This window comes from Orcinus orca, chromosome 16 (assembly GCF_937001465.1).
Source record: "Orcinus orca chromosome 16, mOrcOrc1.1, whole genome shotgun sequence".
In the NCBI taxonomy this organism is placed as follows: domain Eukaryota; kingdom Metazoa; phylum Chordata; class Mammalia; order Artiodactyla; family Delphinidae; genus Orcinus; species Orcinus orca.
Window position 1 is genome coordinate 22929019 of NC_064574.1, and position 22901 is coordinate 22951919.

Here is a 22901-nt window from a genome sequence, read left to right on the forward strand (position 1 = left end):
TGTTCTCAACTACAGCCTCCCCAGACCTACCACGAGGCTACAAGCAGGCGGACTCTCTCCCGCAGCCTTCAAGAGGCTTCTCCCAGTGGGTAGGGCCAGAAAGACAGCATACGAGCTGTTTCTGCCTCTGCTGTATCTCAGCATAAAATTCAAGTTCCCTTAATTTGCTGTCAGTCTGAAAATAAAATCTATCCCCTTTACCACGGCCCTTAAAATCCATATTTGTTATGGCTTCCAAGGATACTCTCTTCCTTGCTAGCTCCGCCCTAGTTACTCTGGCCTGCTTTCAGTTCAGATACGCCAAGCTCTTGCCTCAAGAACCTTTGCGTATGTTGCTGCACTGCCTAGAATGTTCTTCCCCAGCTCTGCAAAGACTGCCTCTTTTCCTTCGATTGTCAGCTTAGCCTTCCCAACCCCTCTAGATAAATATTCCTTTTCAGATTTGTGATTACTCTGCTCCCTTTCCCTTGTCCCCTCTGGGATATAAGTGAACCAAGGGCAGGGAACAATCTGTCTTGCTCACTGCCACAGCTGGACCAAGCACAGAGCCTGGCATGTAGCAAACGTCTGCTGTGCTTTATTCTCCAGCTCCTCTAGGTCTGCAGGCCAGCCCTGAACCAGCCATGGCGCCCCGAGCCCTGCCAGCCCCTGCTCTAGGAAGCTGTTTCCTGATCTCCTGCCCTCCAGCCACTGCACTTCTATGCTCAGGCCCTACTGTCCCTTCTCTACACCTCTGTCCAGCAGGCCTCAACCAATCTGTCTTCCAGAACTATACAGGTCTGGTTACAGGTGCGACAGTACCAGGTGGGTGGGTCTCCTGTTCTCCTCCCTTCCCCACTACTCTGAGCTGCTGAGGTCCCAGCACCCATAAGCAGGGACACTAGGAGCCACCCAACAGCAGTTGGAGACCAACATCACCTTTTCCCATCAGGGCGGGATAAGAAGCTAAAATTTAAAAGCAAGGCTTTCAGTCATACGTCTACAGGAGCCAGGCAGGTACCAATCGCGCGAAGTTGGTGGGAGGACCGATGCCAGAGTAGGCGGAACCCGTGGGGGCAGGACTGTGGCAGACTGGAGAGTGCAGGCCCAACCCAAAGGCAGCAGATGCTATTCAGCTTCAGCTGATTGTTGTCATACAGGAATCAGGCCCAATGTTGCCGGCTCTGATTTTCTTTTTCCAGAGAATCCCAAACCCCCAATTGGATTTTTTTAAAATAAATTTATTTATTTTACTTATTTTTATAAATTTATTTATCTTTGGCTGCACTGGGTCTTCGTGGCTGCACACAGGCTTTCTCTAGTTGCGACGAGCGGGGGCTAATCTTTGCTGCAGTGCGTGGGCTACTCATTGCGGTGGCTTCTCTTGTTGAGGAGCATGGGCTCTAGGTGTGCGGGATTCAGTGGTTGTGGCCTGCGGGCTCAGTAGTTGTGGCTCGCGGGCTTAGCTGCTCCGTGGCATGTGGGATCCTCCCGGACCAGGGCTCAAACCCGTGTCCCCTGCACTGGCAGGCGGATTCTTAACCACTGTGCCACCAGGGAAGTCCCCAAATTCGATTTTTATATGAATTTTCTCAATTTGTAAATGTTAGCAACTAACTCAATTAAAAAAAACCAAAGAACACTATGGATCAAACAAAACATGGGCCACCGGTTTGCAACCTCTGGGAAAGGTGAGGTCTCCTTCCTATCTTAGAGGCACCCCTGTTATTGCCCGTATCAACCGCTCCCCTGCAGAGTCCCATTCAGAACCAGCCAAAGTTCCAGAATCTCCTTTCCTCTTTCCCCAGTTAAAATCCCCATTTTGAAGGGGCAAGTCCAGCTACGCTGGAAAGCAATCTGATTAAAATAATTTCTACCCCCCAAACTCAATAAATACTCCTAGGATTACCTGCATTTCAAAAGTTATCTACTATTATGTTTCAATTAATAGAAGTAGAGGCAATGAGCCAAAGTACATAACTATGGGCCAATTAGGACAGATGCCAAGCACTGAGCCAAGCACTTCAGATTCATGAAACTCTTTCAGCCATATGAGGAGGCACTGTATTATCTTCTACGGAAGAAAAAAAAGGAGGCTTAGAGACATTAAGCCACTTGCCCAAAGTCCTTCAGCGTGTAAGTGGTAACAGTAGGCTTGCCCAACACTGAAGTCTGCACACATAAACACACTGCTCAATATTACTTCTCTAAGTGATATCGTATAACCTCCACGTAATGGTCATCCCGGGCACAACTTCCAAAGGGGCATTCTTGAGATGCATGTGTCCCTCTAAGAACCTAAGATAGCTCATGGGCTCAGCCTTCTTTTAAGATAATCCCTTCCCTTCCCCACTGCACACCAAGACCAAACTTTCAAGGCAAAAGCAGGGGGGTCTTCAGATATCGACAGGACATAGTTGGTACCCAGTGCTGGAGAGGAAGAAAGGATGCTGGCTTTTCCAGGTAATCCTCAGCTCTGCTAAGAAAGAGGTGACAGGGGGCATGAGTCCGATCCCTGGTCGGGGAACTAAGCTCCCACATGCTATGCTATGCGGCAAAAAAAAAAAAAAAAGAAAGAAAGAAAGAGGTGAGAAGGACCAACGTAAAACGTCCTGGAGAAACACCCCGGCCACTGTGTCAAGCATACTTCCCAACGAAGGCCTCATGTTATGTGCCCTGGGAATCCAATCAGCCCCAAAGTACCGGAAGAAACTCTCAGGTCTTCATTCCTATTATTCTCTTTATTCCGTAACAGATTAATTACAGATTTCAACTTTTCAATGCAACATGTGGGTAAGTTAGAATATTCACAGCATCTTGCTAGGGCACCATGCCACAGAAACAGAGTATCTGGGCTCACAGGTACCTGCTCTGTGTTGGGGAAATAGAAAAACAAGCAAAACGATTTTGACTTTTTTCTTTTTAAATAAAGGGTTTTTTTCATTCCTCTTCTCAAACTATGAATTATTCTTGACTCCTTCTCTTGATATTCACTTAAGCTTTCAGAATCTCCTTCTTTTTCCTGGAACTAATGTGCTGTTCTGAAAGAAAATGGAGACAAACACAAAATTATTGAATATTTCAATTCAGTGTTGCAGCTCCTAACTGGTGACAACAGAGAGACCAAGGTACTAGGAGATCCCATTTATAAGGGAACAATCATTCATCTATTTTTTTTCATTCATCTATTAATTCTATTTATTTATGCCCCATCTCATTTCACAAAAGAATATAAGATAGCTCGAACTGAAGCTGACAACATCTTAAATAAACAATGAAACACACCTGATGATACCTAAGTAAGTGTGGTATGTGAAAACACAAGATGAGGTAATTCCAGGCACACCTCTCACAGTACAAGGCCAAAAAGACACTGTACATTTCAACTAGATGAATAGAAGAACGCTCGTCTTCAATTTCCCGGACTCCAGGTCTGCCAAACAACACATGCCCTCACGTAGCTTGGAAGATGACATTCTGACCTTTCGGTACAGAAATCTGCACCATATTCCTATCGTGTGGTCATGTTCTTGTCAGTGATCAGACTCGATGTCTAAACTTAAGAAAGAATGATTCTCAGAAACTGGACTCAGCTCACAGAAAAAGTTTGAGGGGATAAACACTAACTCTCTTTATTCCTTCTTTCTCCACAGCTGCCCCCCCTAGACTCCAGGAAGTGACGGGGAAACACAAGAAGGGAAGTGACTGTCTGGACAGACACTGTGCAGCCAGAGGATGACAGCACCAAGTAAGTGATTCAGATGGTTCTGGTGAGCAGAAGCAAGGTGCTCACACACAGGCCGTCCTCAGCAGGCAGCTGTCCCCAGTGGTGAGGGCTGATGTGATGACAAGGCGGTCTTGCAGAATGGCAGGCTCCAAACCAATTAATCAACAGTTCCAAGGGGCACGCATGCACAGGCATGGAACTCATCCTGAGGGCCAAAGTGAGTGCCCCTAATTCTCTGCCAGCGTTCAGAGGTTCCCAGGTGTGTGTTCCAGGAATTCCCTGGCGGTCCAGTAGTTAGGACTCCGAGCTTCCACTGCAGGGGGCACAGGTTCGATCCCTGGTCGGGGAACTAAGATCCCACAAGCCACGTGGGGCGGCCAAAATAGAAAAAAAAAGTATGTGTGTTTCGAAACGTTCATGCAGAGAGGACAGCGTTAATTATGAAATAAGAACAGCAGAAAGGGTGGTGACCCACAAGCCTCCATCTTAGCTAAGAAATTAGCCCTCTGTTACGCCTGATCAAATCAATACCTGTTCTCAGATCAAAAACACTTGGCTACTAGGGACTTTCCTCTAAAAGACAAGGTCCCAACCTCAGGAAGTCCCAAATGTCCAAATGATCAAGTGACTTTCCTCTTTCTCAAGCAGTATGGTTTGGGGGTAGCGGGGGGGCAGACTATCTAAAAATCAAGAAAAACAAAACGAATCCAGTTAGTTTTAAAGAATTAAAGAGCTCAATACTTAGCAGAAAGGACTAGTTCTGAAAACAAATCTCAGCGAGAGCAACTGTAATTCAGGACAAAACCAAATGGATAAGGCTAAGGAATGGCGGGTGGGGAGAAGGGACAGACCACAAAGAGACATAGGAGCTCACTGGAGTGTGGAAATAAGTTTGTACCTTGGCTGAGGTAGTGTCTACTACATCTTTCAAGATTCACAGAATTGTACACTAACAAGGGTGAATTTTACTGTATATGAATTAATCCTGAAAAAACAAAACCAAAACAAATGTAGTCGCTTTCTGAGCAAGTCGTCTCTGAGCAAGCCTGTGTTGAGAACTAGATGTTCCAGCTTATGTTCACACATCAGTGAAAAAGGCTCTACATTCTATGCTTTTGTTGATTTCTCCTATTTTCAGAGGAGTGAAAATTAGACGGCTTTGTTGCTTTGGCAGGGAAAGCCATTTCCATGGCAAAGGACGAGAGGGAACATGACTTGAAAACTCAAATACCTCCCTCCTCTTTGTTGGTCTAGTACAGGGGTCAACAAACTGTGCCCCACGGGCCAGATGCAGCCCACCACCTGCTTCTGTAAACAAAGTTTCATTGGAACATGGCCATGCGGGTTTGTTTACGTGGTCTATGGCTGCTCTCACATTATAGTGGCAGAGTTGAGTAGTTGTAACAGAGACCGTATGGCCTGCAAAGCCTAAGTACTATCTGGCTCTTTCTAGAAAACTTCTGCCAATCCTTGGTCTAAAGGAGCTGATCAGTGAAGCATCAGACACTCTCTTCTCCTTCCCTCCCTTCACCTTCCTCCACTCCCATCCTCATCCTAGGACTGACACAATGGAGAACGGGTGATATTTCACTTGACATTTTAGTCACACAGGGAGCTGCCCTGAACCATATATCCTGAGCTCTAGGAACCTGGGTTTTGATGATGCTGGCTTTGATATGTGGCCATCAGTCTTCAAAATTTAGCGTCTCACCAAACCACACTGTTTGGCCCAATCAGAGGTTAATATTACAAAAAGGCCTAGAACAGTGACAAGGTGTGCCAGGATTTGCCATGGGACCATCATTTAATGAATTTAGATGTCCTGAATGGGGGGGGGGTGTCCCCTTTTAAGAAGTCCAAGGTTGAATCTGTCTATCCTCAACTCTGTTCTCCTCTGAACACAGAGAGGGGCTGTGTCTATAAAGTACCCCGTGGGACACACGGGAGGATGGAGCCTTACAGTCGAAGCCAGGTCAGAGCTGCTCTGCTGCAATTACCATCAGCTGGGCTAACTCAGGGGGCTTTGGCTTTTGCCCTGGTCCAGTTACAGCTTGGTCCAGGAAGTGGGGAAATGGCCTCAGAATTCAGCTTCGGCTTAGGGAGGGATGGGGAGGAACAAGTGTGCTGAAAATCAGATAAATAACTGACATGCATGAGGTGGGCAAGATGGAAAGGGGCCCTGCTCCTGGGATGAGTCGCCCTTCATCTTTACCGTAGTGTCCTATATTTTGCCAATCTACTGCTCTGCTCTGCAGCGATCCTGCCAAAGGAAAGAGGGTTTGAGAGTCAAGAAAGGACAGTAAGAAGAGAAATAAGCTGAGGAAAGAAATGGCAAACACCCGACCAGAGCTTCTGTTAGAGTCATCGTTTTCCCCAGGGGCAGAGCTTGCTCTAGGACTCAGGAAGACGGCAACAGAGTGGGCTGTGACTTTCTATATAGAATGGAGGGTGGGATGAGAACCATGGTCTTCCTCCCCAGAAAGTGTACACAATGTTAGCCTTCCAGACTAGGAACTCCCGCTGAGCAGGACCTAAATCAAACGGTTTCCACTCCCATCTCTCCTTAATCTTGTTCATCTTGTGTGGGCAACTTCCAGAAAAGAGTGAACTCAGCAGAGGACAGCCTTTTGGCTCCCTGGGGCCTGGACGGGCTGCTCTGAGGGAACAGGGCTCTGCTCAGAGAAAACAGCTGAGTCCTGGCTCTTTCTCAGATGCAGTGCAGAGCCACCAAGTTCAGGCTGCTGGAGGGGCAGAGAAGTGAGCCAGTGGCCACTGCTGGTGCTAAGGGAAGCTCTAGCGGAATCTGGACGGCCACAGGCGGGGCAGGGAGCATGCTGGGGCCGGTATCCACGGTGAGGCACTCAGAGAGCTCTATGGAGTCTCAGGCAGGGAGGAGACGTGGGACTCTCCCGCCCATAACAGTCTCTGAGCAAGTCTCTCTCTGATCTGACCAACTTAACTGGCAGCCGCACGGTGGGGGCTAACACTATTGTGTTACATTCTTCCACCAAAAGTCCTGGAGAGGAGAAAGTAGGGCACGTCTGAAATTGTGAACTTCCAAAGGTGAAAGCAATTCTGACCTTTTCTTATTGACCTTTATGTGGCTGAAATCACCCAAGTTCTAATAAAGTTAAATCAATGAGAAATACCTACGTGACATTTAAATTTGCTTCTAAGCCAGGTTCTAAAGTCAAGCTGCCAGCAAGCTGCCATTGCGGGGGGACCTGACCATTTGTGTGAACCTAAGTTTGTCTGGTTCTTGGGGACGTGATGCGGGCCACTGAGCAGTGCTCCCTGCTGGGGGCCTCTGTAAAGCCCGACGTGGTTTCTGGGGGGAAGATCATGGACCTCATACTTAGGAGGAAGAGCTCCAGGAGGCTGTGGTGGTTACAGAAGAGTCCTCCTCGGGGGTGCGGGAGGAGGGCAGAAAAGGGTTTTCTGCGGCAGCAGAGGAGAAAACTGTTATACAGCCAGCACACTAACAACAACCTTCTGCCACCTGTCCTAACCCATTTTAATCTTCATAAAGCAATTATTTTCTTCTCTTGTTTCAATGTGCCAGGGCATAAACTGTTGTGGTTTTAACGTATTTAAAACTTATCACCAAGGCTCTTTTCTGATTTAAAAGGCTTCTGTATCGGGCTGGATTAAGGTGTCACACTGGCCCCTAAGGACATGAATCATTTTGCCACATACCGCTGTTCAAAGAGCTGGGTGGACAGAGCTGACAACAGTATTTCTAATCCCACTCTGGGTCCCTGGCCCGCCCCCAACCTTACCTCTTGATTGCCTGCTGGGCCAGCATACGATTGCCAGCCAGAAACGTCACACTGCCCAAGATGGCCAGGTACTTCAGGGTCTGGAACATGTTGAGTTGCGTCCAGTAGACATACATGAGCCCCAGCATAGCTACGAGAACAGGCGTCATGATAGCCAATTAAGTCAAACAGTGACATTGCCCTGGGCAGAGGACAGTTAGAAGCCAGTAACTGCAGATCCTAAGAGGTCTGTATTTATAGACAGCATGTTTTATTCCCTTTATCTGATGCCAGAAAATAAACAGCTCAATATACTTGCTTCTCAGCCCTGGCTACCAAGAAATCCACAGGTAAAAACCAGATCTCAGCAACTTGGTTCCATATTCCAGCTCGCATCTTTGTTCTTTAACGCAGGTTTTGTTGTTGTTTGTTTTTTAAGTTATGTCATGTTATATTTGGGATTCAGTTGATTTTTTAAATTCTGGATGAAAGCCCATAGGATTAAAGAAATGAATCATTTTTCTTTTCATTAAAAAAATTTTTAGGGCTAATTTGCCACTGTGACTAGGAAGGAAGCAAGGAGGACAGAGGAGGAAGGTTTAGTCAATAGGGCTCAGGTCTGGGCACTGAGGACCCTGGGTTCTGGCCCAGGCTCTGCCCTTCACAGCCACTTAATTTCTCTGAGCCTAAATTCTCTCACCCATCAAACAAGGAGCATAATTCCTACCCTGGTCACCCCCATCAGGGTTGTGATGAGAATCAAATGAGGGAATGTACACAAAAAGCACTCTGGCAAAAAAAGTCATGGCTCTAAACAAATTTATATTCAGGTTTTGTTCTCAGCCTGACCTGGGAGGGCCATCACTCAAATTCAGTTAACTGGGCTGGAGAGAAAGGTCTTCCTGTCAATTCTGCCCAGAAGGATGACAGATGAACTACAGCAGGGGTTCTTAGCCCTTTCTGAGGTCATGGACCACTGTCAGACTTTTGATCAAAGTTACAGACTCTCTCTTTCCCCAGGAAAACAGAGATACAAATTTGCCTAGAGTTTCAAGGGATTCGTCCGTGGACCCCTACAGAATCAGCACACTATGGACACAAAGAGGGTGACTCCTGAAAGAGTCAAAGAAATCAGAAAAGAATATTAATGTCTCAGTGAAATGCAAGGGTCACCAATTCAATAGTATCGAAAGTTTCTGAAACGCCTAACTGATTTGTGAATTTACTGTCTTGTAACAGTTAGGTCCTAAGTTTTCAAGAGAACAATGCAGGACAGCATGTCTGACTGTGGAAGGGACTGTTTTCTACTACAGTCCAGACACAGCCGCTAGCAAATGTGAAGATCAATACGTTGGGGGAAGATAACCGTTGGAAACTGCATTAATGCTGTTCACTCAGGAAGATGGCTCAATGTAAAGATACAATAAGTGAGTAATCTCTGGAAATGAACAGAGCTATTAAATGAAGGTAAAACGGCCTACCAACGGCAGCCTAGTACAATGAAACCCAATATAATGACAGCTGTTCTAAGTTGATGGGCCAAACAGGTTTATCATCATATTAACTGTCGTAAAAGGCCACAAGGAAGAGGGAAATGTTATGCTATTAAGTCATTATAGTTAATAGGCTGTGGGTCTACTTAACAGGGCTTTTGCGTGGGCAGACAAAATGTCAAAGGAGGTTAAATGGAATTAGCAGCCTGGGGCGCTTACCAGCATGTCCCAGGTGAAAGATAATCGTGCTAGGAGCAAAAGTGAAGTTGGAGACATTGGCACCAATCCGGATCCACTGAACGATGGGGAGAAATAAATTAAAAAGACATTAGAACTCGAAAGGGAGGCAACACATGCCATGCCAATGCTAATCCAATAAACAGCCCTAAGGGCTTACAAGTTCATGCGTACCTGAAGAACAGAGAATTTTTCCAAGTGACGACCACCCTATTATAAGTCCTCAGAAAAAACTGTTCTCTTTTTTCTTTAGAAAGGCATTCCAACACCTGCTCTCAAATGCGCTTGGGTAACTCAAACCTGAACATCATTTTTAATGACAGCAAACTTTTCTATTTTAAAACAGGTGAAACCATGAGGCTGAAAGGTCAGAACCTGTATTTGTGATGAAGTAACTGGCACCCCTGCTAATTTCTCTAAGTATTGGTGAGATAAACCCACCAGCAGTTGGGAGGATGCACACGCTCTTGCTGTGGGTTCCATGCTTTTTGAAATTCTGATCACTCAAAAGAACAGGTGCCCATATCCTAGGTCTGGTTTCTGAAAGCTTGTGGCATGCCTTCCAGATTTAGATTGACCAATAATTCTTTTATTAAAATCAATGAATGAATTATGAACACAAGCAACTTTCCAAAAGTAAGATCCAATGAGTTTTCCATACAGTTCTCAAAATTCTCTGAACTTTGAGGATTTACATCTATGTTTATAATTTTTTAAAAAGAGACAAGGGAGGGCTTCCCTGGTGGCGCAGTGGTTGAGAGTCCGCCTGCCGATGCAGGGGACGCGGGTTCGTGCCCCGGTCCGGGAGGATCCCACGTGCCGCAGAGCGGCTGGGCCCGTGAGCCATGGCCACTGAGCCTGTGCGTCCGGAGCCTGTGCTCCGCAATGGGAGAGGCCACAACAGTGAGAGGCCCACGTACCGCAAAAAAAAAAAAAAAAAGAAAAATTCAAACTGTACATTAAAGTATAAGAGGTAAAAATGTCCTTCTTCTATACTCCCTAAAAGGCCCCCTCCTTAGAGGCGACCAACACTAATAGATGATGCCTTTTTAAGGTTTTTAAACAAAGAGCACTGTACTAAACATACTATCCTACCCCTTGCCTTCTTCACTCAATAGAACATCTTGGCAACCTCGTCATATCAGTTGACAAGTACATAAATCTATCCATTCTTTTTTTTTTTTTTTGCGGTACGCGGGCCTCTCCCTGTCGTGGCCTCTCCCGTTGCAGAGCACAGGCTCCGGATGCGCAGGCCCAGCGGCCATGGCTCACGGGCCCAGCCGCTCCGCGGCATGTGGGATCTTCCCGGACCGGGGCACGAACCCGTGTCCCCTGCATCAGCAGGCGGACTCTCAACCACTGCGCCACCAGGGAAGCCCTATCCATTCTTTTAATGAGCTGCATATTATTCCCTTGTATGGCTGTACATAATTTATTTAACGCTTGCTTTTATGAGGACTTTACGTTGTTTATAGTTTTGTGCTCCAAACAGTGCTGAAATGCACAGCCTCTGCTCTCACTTTGTCTATAGCTGTTAGCATCCGGTCTCGCTTTTTGCACACTTGACCTCATCTGAACGTTCCTACAGAGCATCCCCGTCTATACACTTTTACCATTTTTAACGGCTACTGGGTACTTTCTCATGCCCCTTGATAATGGATCAGTTTTTCTGGCTGCTCCCCCATAATGGGGAATTTTAGTTATTCTAAAATTTTTTGACCATCGGTTTGGGTCACAGCTGCTGGACCCCTCTGGAGCTGTGCTGAGGCCAGAGCACAAAGCCTCCTTTGGAACAGCTACATCTGCTGAGTCTGGCGCCAGACACACGCTGCCCATGCTAATTACAGCTACTCACCAGAGCAAAGAGCAGGAGCAAGGGCGAGAGGATCAGGGCGGTGAATGTATTGGACACCACTGTGGGGGGCCTCTTCTCCGGCTCGCGGAACAGGTGCTGCCAAAAGAAGACAGGCCAGGAATATTTTAAAACGTGCTCTTCCCAGCGGGGGCTGCCATGTATATGTACTAGGAACCAAACGCCAATGACAGTCAAGAAGAGGAAATGCCTCCCAGAGGCTGAAACTTCCTGGCCGTGAGTGGCCACTTAGCCTTTCGCCTCTTCTCAACAGGGGCTTCTGCTTCCAGAGGCCTGCTTCCAAAGACACTACACCAGTTCACTACTCCTGACCAACCCTCTTTTTCCCTCCAAGACATATTGCCATTTAGAGGTTGGAGAATGCAACCTATCAAGCAGCATTTGCCTAGTATCGAAGATGGTGCCCGGGTATCTGGATGGCTGGGGTGACACACCCAAGGCAGGACTCTGGATTTCATAATGCTTCTGGGTTCCTAGGATAGCACTATCATATTTTGCTAACCAACTTAAATTAGCTAACTGGCGTATAATAATTTAAAATTTTCTTGCTTGCCAGTGTCCAGCCAACCCAGCTCCATAACAAGGCAGCTCCTCCACCTGAGACTCCTGTTCCCAACTTTTTAACCTCAGCTCCTCTTTGCTGCCACTGTCATGAAGGGACTTCTAACATTGCCTGTGGCAGTCACTGCTGCCTACTCCAACCCTATAAATCAGTCAGCACCCTCTGTCATCATGCTTATACCTTCCACTATTTAACTGCATTTGACATTCTTAAACGATGCTATAGCAACATTAGGAGGATTTTAAAAAAGAAATCCTACTACTCTAGCTTTTGGGCCCTTGTCCTTTTTCTAACAGTGAAATAAGAGTAAGTGGTCTGCTTGGAACACTTCAACATTAATTCAAATGGGGATTTCCCTGTTACTGCAGTATGATCACGTCTCACGATTGCAAACAGTCCACCGAGTGGCTCTACCTCAGTTTCTTTAACCAGTGCTCAAACTGTTTAATAATTATTGTTTATTTTGTGAACTGCTTCAGAAACTTTTCAAAGCTTTTCTTTTCTTATCTGTGAACTATTTTGATCCTCACAACAGTCCTATGGGCTGGGCTGGGCAGGGATTGCTAATATTTGTATGCAAAGAAAGTGAGTTCCAGGAGAGAGGAAGGGCTTGCCTAGGGGAGAAAAGCCCTGTTCTCCAGTTGAGTTGTCCACCTGTGGGCCCCTGGTCTATGCAGGAGCAGAGAGGAACAAAGCCAAATCCATGTGTGCTGTAGTATCAAGCAGTGATCTGAGGGCTAAACCTCCTGCATGTTTAGGAAAAACAGATTCAGGTTCTGATTTTGTCTCCAACTATCTGTTTTCTGGGAGCTGGTCAGTGGGCAGCTTGAGCCTGTTTTTTCAGCACTAGGATGGGGCTGATATTTGCCCTGACTGATCCACAAGATGGCAAAGACCAAACTATAAAACATCATATAAACAGGTTAAAGAAGGGACCAGAGCCAGTGTCCAGGGGTCTGCTGCCCTCTCTCACTGTGTCCACTTCACATTTCTCTTCAATGTTTAGTGAAGAACTCTTTTGGGATCTACCTGAATTTCCTGTTTGGGGGTGAAAAGGTTCTTGGACAGGACAGTCGACGGAGCATCTTCTTCAGGGAACCTGATGACCACATCAGCCTAAAAAAATAAATGCAGCCATTAAAGGCACAGGGGCAGAGAAGGAGGCGAAACTCATCAGCAGGACAGTATCTCCTAACTCACGTCCAGGAGCATAACTGAAAAAAGCTCCAAGCAGTCCAATCACTTCTGATCCATTAGCCGACAAACTGAGGCAGTAAAAATTTCAAGAACAAAATAAGTATTTGTTGAAAATCCTTTTTAGACCAAGAGTTCCAATTTTCTACTGGTCTGGTGAGCCCCACAGAGCTGCCTAATACAAAAATCCCAGCTGGTACTCAGGCTGTTACAGTTGCAATCAGAAACTGCTCCATGTCCCTAGGAAGTGTAATTTAGTCTCAGACGCCCCCCCCCCCAAAAAAAAGAAATGAAAATGTGCTCTCATACAAAAAGCAGCCCAAAGTCCAAGAGAAGAAAAGGAGCTTTGAATACAACATAAGAAAATGCAGCTGCCCCTTTGTCTTGCAAAGGGAGCCAACCACTCAAGGCCTGCAGTTTGGCCTCTGCTACCTTTCCAACCTCACCGCCTACTGCTCTGGACCAGATTCAGGTGCTCCAGCAAAATGGACCCAACTCATATCTCACTGAAAGCACCTCAAGCTTTTCTGGAGGCTGTTCCCCCAGCAATCAATCTATAGTCCCCCAGATACTATTCTGATAAACGCCTGCAATTCTTCCCTAGTTCAAATGCCATGTCTTTCAAGCTTTCTCTTAACACACCAGTCAAAAGTGAGTTATGTAAGTGAAACACACTATGTAAACTATTAATACACCTTGTAGTTGTTGGTTATTAGTTAATTAGCATTTTGCATATCCCACAATTCACTGTCCCACACCATCCTGAATTGGAATTGGATTTCAAATCTTAGGCCCCTCCCTGGCCCACACTGTGAGGCCAAGCCATATCTCAAAGCCTTTATCTCATATCTATGTACCCCCCCCATAGTGCTTTGCTGTATTATGAAAACCTTCTTCTACTACAACTTTTATAGAAATTTGCTAGAACCCATGAGGGCAAATCTATGCATCAATCATTCCCTCAATCACTATTTATTAAACCCCTAAGACGTGCCAGGCCATGTGCATGCCCCTAAGACTACTAATGGGGACAGCACACAGCCCCTCACCTCACAATGCGTGCGCCCTGGGTGGCAGGGCGAGGCCAGGGTAGGGAGCCCATGCCCTGGAGAGGAGCTGTCTGTGTCTGACTGCAGCACAGCCACTCTTGCCTGGGTCAAGATACATGGAGGCACATACCACATTCCACAGGATTGGGTTCTTCAAAGTAGCATCTCCGATGATCAAGTAGAGAGTGTAGGTGCCGGACGCAGAGTCAAATTCGAGCTTTCTCTCAGAGGTATCCAGTTCAAACTTGTACACGTTCTTGCTGTCCGGCTCCGCAACAAATACCACCTCCTGGCCAGTCTTCTGGTTATGGAGTCGGACAAATGTCTGGATAGAACAATAACGCAACCCTTCATCTGATAATTTCAAAACTCCCTCCGGGCCCAACATCAAATCAACAAGGCAGCAGGCTGTCAGTTCTTTCATCGCAGTGGGAGCTCTGGGATCTGCCAGGCCTGCCTGAGAAAGCAGGAGGAGTGGCCGTCCCACCCTGCTTACTAGCTCAGAGATCAGAGATCACTTTTTGCTAGTATAAGAAATTTAACTTAGGGGTCCAGCCAATTCTCAACGACTTGTAGGCCGAATGCCCAGTTTGTGGATGATTTAAGCCCTTTGCTGTTGCTGTAATTTCTTCTTTCTGCCAGCCTTTTGGCCACTTTGCTGCCCAATTAACTTCTTCACCAGAGGGTGAAAAGAAGGGAAATGAGGTGGAACTTTAAGAAGCTCATTTTCAATTTCCTAGTGCCTCCAGCTGAAGATTTAGGAGAGAAGGCTTGGGGATTGATAGCAAGGCAGAGTTCTAATCGAGCAAAGCAGCCCAGTGTCAGAGAGAGCCTAGCTTGAAGACAAACAGATTTGGTTACACTACTAATTGGCTGAGCAGGTTACTTAACCTCCTTGAGCCTTGATTTCTGCATCTTTAAGATAGAAAGATTAACTTCTACATGTGGTATATCTATGTCAAGAGTCACAATAATGTAGGCAAAGCATTTAGCGTAGGACCCACTATATACTAGCTAGTCAACAAACATTTATCAATGATGGTATGAGTCTAATCACCTTATCCCCCCAATGGCCTAAGAAACTAAGGTTTCTGCAAATTAGAACTGCAGCAAAACTTAATATCCACTCAGCTTTTCTTTCAAGTGCTTCAAAATAAAGAATTCAACAAAGCAGGTAGATCGGTTCCATTTCACAGATCATGAGGCACGGAGTTTAAATGAGTTGCCATGGTCACAGAGCTAGTGCTGGATCCACAGAAAAAACATAAATCTCATTTGTTACTTTACACCTGGGCAACAAAGAACCACCATCAAAGTATTTAGGGAAAGAGGCCCAGAGCTGTGAAGCCTCCTGACTCCAGCAGTCTTGGCCAAGAATGGCATTTAGAAGCCTGGATGCCTGATATTCCTCCTGTCACAGTCAAGCACAGGCAGCAGCCAGGCTCATCTACAAAATGTCATCTCTACCTAGGAGGTCTGTAAGCCAGGGTTTCCAAAACAGAATCTTGGATGAGATGAGGAGTATTCAGTTAAAAGTTATACTTCCTCACTAACTCTTCCTGCCCTAACCCTAATCCCACCAATTTTGTCTTGTAATTACTTCTCTTCATATTCTGTCTTCCCTTGTGCTGTTTCACTGGCAGATGTCATTCTGAGAAGGAGCTGGGAAGTGCTAAGGGGCTGAAAAGTTAGTCGTGGCTAAGTGGCCTGACCGAGCTCTCTGGAGCTTGGGTGTGGAGGGAGGAGAAGCAGAGAAGGGCCAGGACGGCGGTGCTGGCGGCAGCCACTCTGGGCCTGGGCACAAGCACAGTAGCTGCAGCTACAAGAAACAGAAAGCAAAAAGGTTTCCAAGTTGAGTCCACTCACCTCCATGGTCTGTTTTGAAGCTGCCCCTCAGCATGGACACAAGTCCACTAGCTCTTGCTAAAGTACTGCTACAAAGCACCTAAACCAAGGCCACTAGGTCCCACGTTCTTTCCTATCTTTCCACATTCAAAGTACTTCTCTGAACTTCCCTTTACCATACAACCGTGGATGGGGCAGGGCTCAGAGCAGTTATTCTCAATCAAGTGGGATGACAGAGGCAGGAAAGGAGGTGTCTGAGAGGACAAGGGCCATATCAGACTCTCTGGGGAAAAGATACGGTTTGAAAATCTTTTAAATAATAATCATCATTATGTTATATATGGAAAACAGAAATGAAGCCTATTGGTTTCATAACACGAGGGAGGCACAAGTTAAAAAGTGCTAGTTTTCAGATTCCTACAAAATCTGCTTTGGCCAGAACAAAAGCATACTTTGGGCTCACTTCCTAGGTTTTCCTTTTTTCAAAATTATTTTAATATATGTTTTTTAGTCAGAAAGTAAAAAGCCTCAATTAAGTGCTAATCTTCCTTAAATATATCTTTTCTATGCCAGCTAATCTCTTTAAAAGAAGAGTGCATTCCAGGTTCAGGGTTACAACCAGTATAAGAGGGGCAGAGTGTCATGTGGGAGAACCCGAGGGATTGTCAGGGTTCAGAGTGAAGATCTGAAAGCAGGAATTCGGAATTTTCTCGACTCAGTGTTATATATCACGGCAACAACTATCGTGTACATCAATGTTTCAGGCCAAGAGAACCGTCTGCGCTCTTTCCTGACCTGGTGAGGGGTGAGTTCAGCACCAGTGTTCACATCTACCAGCTGGAAGAATAAAGCAAAGTTCTGGTGGCTGTCTGCGATGAATGTGCCCTTGGCTTTGGCTGGGTAGGTCACCCTGAAAGAGACATTTATAAGGTAAGTTTTCAGAGAGGAGGATCTGCAGATCTCTGAGACAAGAGAGAAGAATACAAACTTCACTTCACTGCCTAATCCTCCCTCTCCCAATTGTAACACTTTTCTGTTGTGGACAGAGTGGAGAATTGTCTGTGGCCTGAGGGCAAATTGGATTGATAAGCCAGGACTGAGAAAATCACAGAATAAACTTTCATCAGGGTCTGGGGAAAATGCTATGCGCAGATGCTCCAGGCTTTCACTTCAAGGACCTAAGGATATCAACTCAACCAAGTCAGGCACCAATGGGGCTCACATGTCCCCATGCAAGCTCACAGGCGGACTGGAGGGCTCTGGCAAAACCACAAGGAGAAAAAAAAAATCACAGGATCGACGTTAGCAGCATATGTGAGCAGGGTCGGGAGACTAGGAGGTAGGAGACGCAAAGGACAGAAGGGTATGTACAGTTTTTTCTTTTTTTTAATGCTGCATTTTTTTTCCTGGACACCGTTTCAATTTATTTTTCTGCCTGAAATTGAGCTTTAAAAAGTCATTCTCTCAAAAGGCAGGCTTGATGAGAAAACTGTTCTTTTCACAGCTATCTCCTGGGACTTTAGATTAAGATGGCCAGGGGATAAAAAACAAGCCAAGTGATTACAGAGCTCACAAGGGCCACGTTTCATATTTAGGCTTTATATTTACTTATGAGTAATGCCAACTCTTTATCTATGTAGAGTATTAAACTTTGCAAAGCACTCTTACAGACATTATTTCAGTGGATTCTCAACAGTGCTCTCATTTCCAATGTCACTATAAAAATATCCAAGCCAGAGGCAGAAAGCCTAGCCCTTCCACGTGACTTAAAAGGAATGAATGAATGCTTAGCTTCTAGTCTCTGGCTAATATCCCATCTTCAAAACAGCCTCGAAGGTTCCCCTACTTTCTTTGGCATCTATAGCCACCCCAGTTGAGTAAATTTGGGGTCTGAACTACACCCAGATGTCTAGATGCCCCCTCCCCCCGCACCCAATGAGGATCTGGGAGAGAGCTGAGAAATGGCTTCGTACAATGTTCTGGCCCAACTCCGATCAATTACTAATGGTTACCTAGAAGTCTGTGTTAAAAAACATTCTGAAATACTTCCCTGGAAGTCCAGTGGTTAAGACTCTGTGCTCCCAATGCAAGGGGCACGGGTTCGATCCCTGGTCAGGGAACTAAGATCCCACGCGCCACATGGCGCGGCCAAAAAAAAAAAAAAAAAAGATTCTGAGTTCAGCAGGAACAAATGCTGTGACTGATCAGTGATGCCCTCCATGGACTTGAGAAAGGGACTCACAGCCCTAGCACTGGGTAACTGCCATCTCACTTCTAAGGACCTGCGAGACGTACAACTGATTTCAGGCTCACTGTGGGCCAAAGAGAGTTGACGTGAGGCCCCTAAAAGCAAGTTCAAGACTGTGAAGATAAAGAGATGACATCAGAAAATAAGTTAATACACTGCTTCCTCCATTAAGAAAGTCTTGTTTTAGGGAATTCCCCGGTGATCCAGTGGTTAAGACTCTGCACTTTCATTATCAAAGGTAAGGGTTAGATCCCTGGTTGGGGACCTAAGATCCCACAAGCCATGCAATGCGGCCAAAAAAAAAAAAAAAAACCCCAAAGAAAGTCTTGTTTTAAAAAGAAGCGACATCTGAACTAAATAATGTGCTTGGTAGCACAGCTGACTGACGCAGACTTACATTCTGAGGTAAGCTCCTTGCCTCGCTGTGGACTGTTAATAAACAGCTTGCTCAGGGACTGATCACTGATATAGACAACCCCCAAATTTGTCTGGATGCCAAGCAGCACCCCTGATGCAGTGCCAGAGGAATGACAGCCTCTTTCATCTGGAGTACAAGCTGGGTCACTGCTGACACAGAAATGACATCTGAAGGGGCTCGGTGCCTAGGCATGCTCCTCCCAGCTCAAGCCTGGATTCTCCCTGTACCCAGGAGGCATCCCACCTACCGCGTGGTTTTGGGTGCAATGCTCTGATCCTTATCCACAGTGGAGAGATCGACATTTGTGATGCCAACTTCAGTGGAAATCTTGACTCTGAGCTAGGGTGAAACACAGAAGAAAATCGCCAAGTCAGCTGGTGAGTATACCAGGAATTAATATACATATCCAAATTTTTCTCTTACTTGTGAGTAAAGGCATGAAAATAATCCTAGGACAGGAGTCTTCAATGATTTTAGTAAAACTGACCCATCCCAGTAGTATTTCCACCTCTTCCATCTTGAGGCCTAAAAGTAACTCCTTGATTCTTATCCCTTCTTCCTTTCTCTGGCCTTGACTGAATGGTATATATTAAAAAAGAAACAAAAAGAAAAAAAGTAGGTATCTTCATGTGTACTTTAAAATAAATAAGGGAGAAACTCCTTCAGTAGTAAACTTCAAATAATTTAAATCAACAAGTACTCAATTCTAATGACAGCTAATGTTTATTGAGTGTTTACTATGTGAAAGACACTGGCCTTCTAAAGATTATCGCATTTAATCCTCACCACAACTCTAAGGTAGTGCTATTTCAGATGAGGAAATTGAAGATTAGAGCAATGAAGCCATTCACTCAAGTTCAGATAGCTAGTAAGGCAGAGCCAGGGTTCAGGCTCAGGCATCCTGACTTAGAGTCCACGTTCTTAGGCACCTTCCTGTCCAACTTCCCAGCCAACACTTAAGTTTGTGCCAAGCAGACTATAGGTCTGCCCAAGAAGATTTAAGAAGCTATGGCAGTCATCTCTGCCATCCACCAAGTACTTCTGCTTCTCCTTCTGAGCATGTGGCAGAAATGTACTTCCCTGCCCTCCTGGAGTCAGGTATGGCCATGTGACTGGCTCTGGCCAGAAGCGTGTCACTTCCAAGTGGAAGCTTAAGAGTCGGTTTGTGATTCTCTTCTCCTCTGACATGGACATAGACGACCTACAAAGGAGCTTGCTACTTCAGCCTGGGTCCTGGAGTAAGGGCAACGTGAAGCAGAGTCTCCAGCTGACACATTAAAGATACCTTGCATGGGCAAAAAAGAAACTTGTTTTAAGCCCCTGAGATTTGGAGTTTGCTACAAGCACAAACCAGTCCATCTTAACTCTTAGGTTGCTTAAATTCTATACGTTCCCTATAAACATTTTCACAAAGAGGGGCCAGCCAATGCTAGTAAACAAGAAATTTTTAAAAATTAGATTAAAATAAACATAAAATTCCAAAAGAGACAGAAAACATGCTAAAAGTCTACCTCAAGGGAAATTTTTTATTTTTTTATTTAAATTTTTTATTTAAAATCTAAGTTTGAATGTGCAAATTATGCAATCCCAAGGCACTTTTAATGTGTAAACATATCTGTGAGACTTCCAAATATTTGATAAGCTTGAATGTAATGCTTAAAGAGATCCTTGCCACATACACTGGTTTACAGTCTAAGTTAGGATCAAGGAATAGAGACAGAAGGCTGGGCAAATAATTGAAGGAGAGCTTCAGCATTTTTCTGAAGTGCACTATCAAGGTGTGAGAACCTCAAATCAAGGGCAAAGAAGAAAAATTTAAAAGAGATAAAGATAGCGATCAAGTAATTCCTTTTAACAGCCTCCATAATAACTATTTTGTGACAACAACCTCAATTATCAGGTTGAATAGGGGTGTTCTGTTTTGCTTAAAAAAAAAAAACAAAAACCCTAAATGTAAAAGATTACCAAAGGCTATAAGCATATTATTACCTCCTACTTTTGAATACACAGCTGCCTATTGGCAGAATTATATTTAGCATCATAGCTTGTCACTGAATCTAGGCAACTGGGTGAACTACGGTGGGGGGTGGGGGAGGGAGGGGGAACAAATGGCCTTCAAGTTGAATAAACCACCAAGGAGAGAGCTGGTATCCTCCACTTTGGCTCTTGGGCGCTCTGCTGAACAAAGAGCTTCACAACTCATACAGGGCTTGGAACCAGAGCCAACTTTGCTGTTATAAAGCTCAACCCAGAGAGGCACTAACAGCACTTCCATTTGAAGAAAAACTGGAATGGAAGGCTCAAGCAAAGAAGTAGCCAAAGAGCTTTGATTTTTAGCAAGACACCCCACTGAGACCACTTCCCTATATCCCCCTAGAGCATCTGGAACACCTAGGTGCAGGGACAGACAGAGATGGCAAGATGCACTTCCTGTCCTAAAGGGAAGCATAAAGGCAAAGCTAAATTATAACAGACCAGGCTGCTGCTTTAATGCAGGGATGGACAAAGTGCTATGGAAGCACAGCAGAAGGAACTGTGACCCAAGTCGGCCTCAGGCAGCCCTTGTTTGGGGAGTGGGAAATGTGTAGCAGGAGGGCTTAGGCAGTCCTCCGGTTTCAGGAGAAGCATGAGTTTAGCAATACTCCATGCTATAAAAATAATCTGTTTTCACGGGTAATTACTCTGCAATCTTCATCACCATTAACTAGGTAATTCCCTCTTCACTTCTGCGACTCATTCTCTTAAGGACTCACTCATTTAATTTGTAAGTGTGATTTTAAAATCATCATCCCACCTAAATGTCCATAAAGAGGAGACTAGTTAGAGAAATAATGATATACACACATACACTTTGAACTGCTATGGAGCAATTAAAAAGAACAACGTAGGTGTCTATGGAGACCACCTCCTACTTTTGAATACACAGCCATCTATTCGCAGAATTATATTTAACATCGCCTGTCACTGAGTCCAGGCAACTGGGTGAATTATGGCAGGGGAGTGGGGGGGTGAGGGGTGGGGGGAGGCCATCAAGTTGAATAGACCCCAAGGGGAAAGCTGGGAACCTCTACTTTGTAACAAAAGCAAAGAATACAACTGTTCATAGAATGATTACTTTTGTGTAAATAAGAAAGGATATGCATACATTCAATGATATGGGCATCCTTCTTTTTCAAAGTATATACAGTTAACTGTTACTAATGGATTCCTCTAAGGCAGCGGGTCCCCAACCATTTGGCACCAGGGACCAGTTTCATGGAAGACAATTTTTCCACGGATGGGGGTGGGGGTGGGGGTGGGGGAGTGGGCGGGTGGATGGCGTGGCTCAGGCAGTAATGTGAACGATGGGGAGCGGCAGATGAAGCCTGGCTTGCTTGCTGGTCAGCCGCTCACCTCCTGCTGTGCGGCCTGGCTCCTAACAGGCCGTGGAGTGGTACTGGCGGCTGGGGACCCCTGCTCAAAGGAGAGGGACTGGACTGAAGGGATGAGAGAAGGCTCTAATGTTTCATTATATACCTTTTTGTAGTTTGAATTTTTTTAACTACATGCATATTTTACTCCTATTTTTTTTTAAATAGGGATTGGGACTTCCCAGGTGGCACAGTGGTTAAGAATCTGCCTGCCAATGCAGGGGACACAGGTTCAAGCCCTGGTCCGGGAAGATCCCACATGCCACGGAGCAACTAAGCCCATGCGCCACAACTACTGAGCCTGTACTCTAGAGTCCGTGTGTCAAAACTACTGAAGCCCGAGCGCCTAGAGCCCATGCTCCACAACAAGAGAAGCCACTGCAATGAGAAGCCCGCACACTGCAACAAAGAGTAGCCCCTGCTTGCCGCAACTAGAGAAAGCCTGTGCACAGCAGTGAAGACCCAACACAGCCAAAAAATAATAATAAATAAATAAAAAAAAATAAAATAGGGATTATCTGAGCATTGGCATTGTGTGACAAATACTTTCTTCTTTATAAACGATTCTGTATTAAAAAGTACCACTCAGGGACTTCCCTTGTGGTCCAGCGGTTGAGACTCTAGGCTTCCAATGCTGGGGACACAGGTTCGATCCCCGGTGAGGGAACTAAGATCCCACATGCCATGCAGTACGGCCAAAAAAAAAAAAAGTACCACCCAATAAATATGATTTAAAAGACAATCACTCTCCCTTTCAACAGATGAATAAACACAAACATGTTAAAAGGCTTGTGTAAGGCTCCTCAGTGTATCCTAATTATAGTGATAAGGAAGCCATCAACTTGTGGGTTTTTACTTAGAATCCTGACTATAAACTTACAATAATAACACGGTCACTAAAGTCTGCTAATCAAGATTCAACTGTATGTTTGTTCTGAAGACATTATAAGCATTCACAGTACAGACACATGGAATAATGAAAGGGCAAACTGCAGTGAACTCAAGTCATTTTGGGTTTGCTCTCAGCCCTAATTTTAAAAGGCCTCCTAAGTTACAGCTTTCTGTGTTGCACAGAAACACCGTAGGGCTGTTCTTAAATAAGTAACCA

The 22901-nt window shown here is 45.3% G+C and overlaps 1 protein-coding gene across 9 annotated transcripts in view; it reads right to left on the reverse strand.

The window, feature by feature from the left end:
- Window positions 1-2701: 2701 nt before the first annotated feature.
- Window positions 2702-22901, reverse strand: part of RPN2 (ribophorin II) — a 54320-nt gene continuing 34120 nt past the window's right edge. For 2 of the 9 annotated variants that reach the window (XM_049699338.1, XM_049699335.1), the window contains 10 exons: window positions 18631-18722; window positions 16513-16627; window positions 14003-14197; window positions 12659-12745; window positions 11050-11145; window positions 9177-9252; window positions 7486-7615; window positions 5919-5966; window positions 3265-3537; window positions 2702-3020 (listed from right to left, as the gene is read on the reverse strand). In XM_049699338.1, coding sequence (XP_049555295.1) covers window positions 3513-3537; window positions 5919-5966; window positions 7486-7615; window positions 9177-9252; window positions 11050-11145; window positions 12659-12745; window positions 14003-14197; window positions 16513-16627; window positions 18631-18722 — 864 coding nt within the window. In that variant the 3' untranslated portion in view covers window positions 2702-3020; window positions 3265-3512. Of the gene's footprint in view, window positions 3021-3264; window positions 3538-5854; window positions 5967-7485; window positions 7616-9176; window positions 9253-11049; window positions 11146-12658; window positions 12746-14002; window positions 14198-16512; window positions 16628-18630; window positions 18723-22901 lie in introns of all 9 variants that reach the window. The other 7 variants (XM_033433692.2, XM_033433689.2, XM_004272821.3 and 4 more) reach the window with 5 other exon arrangements.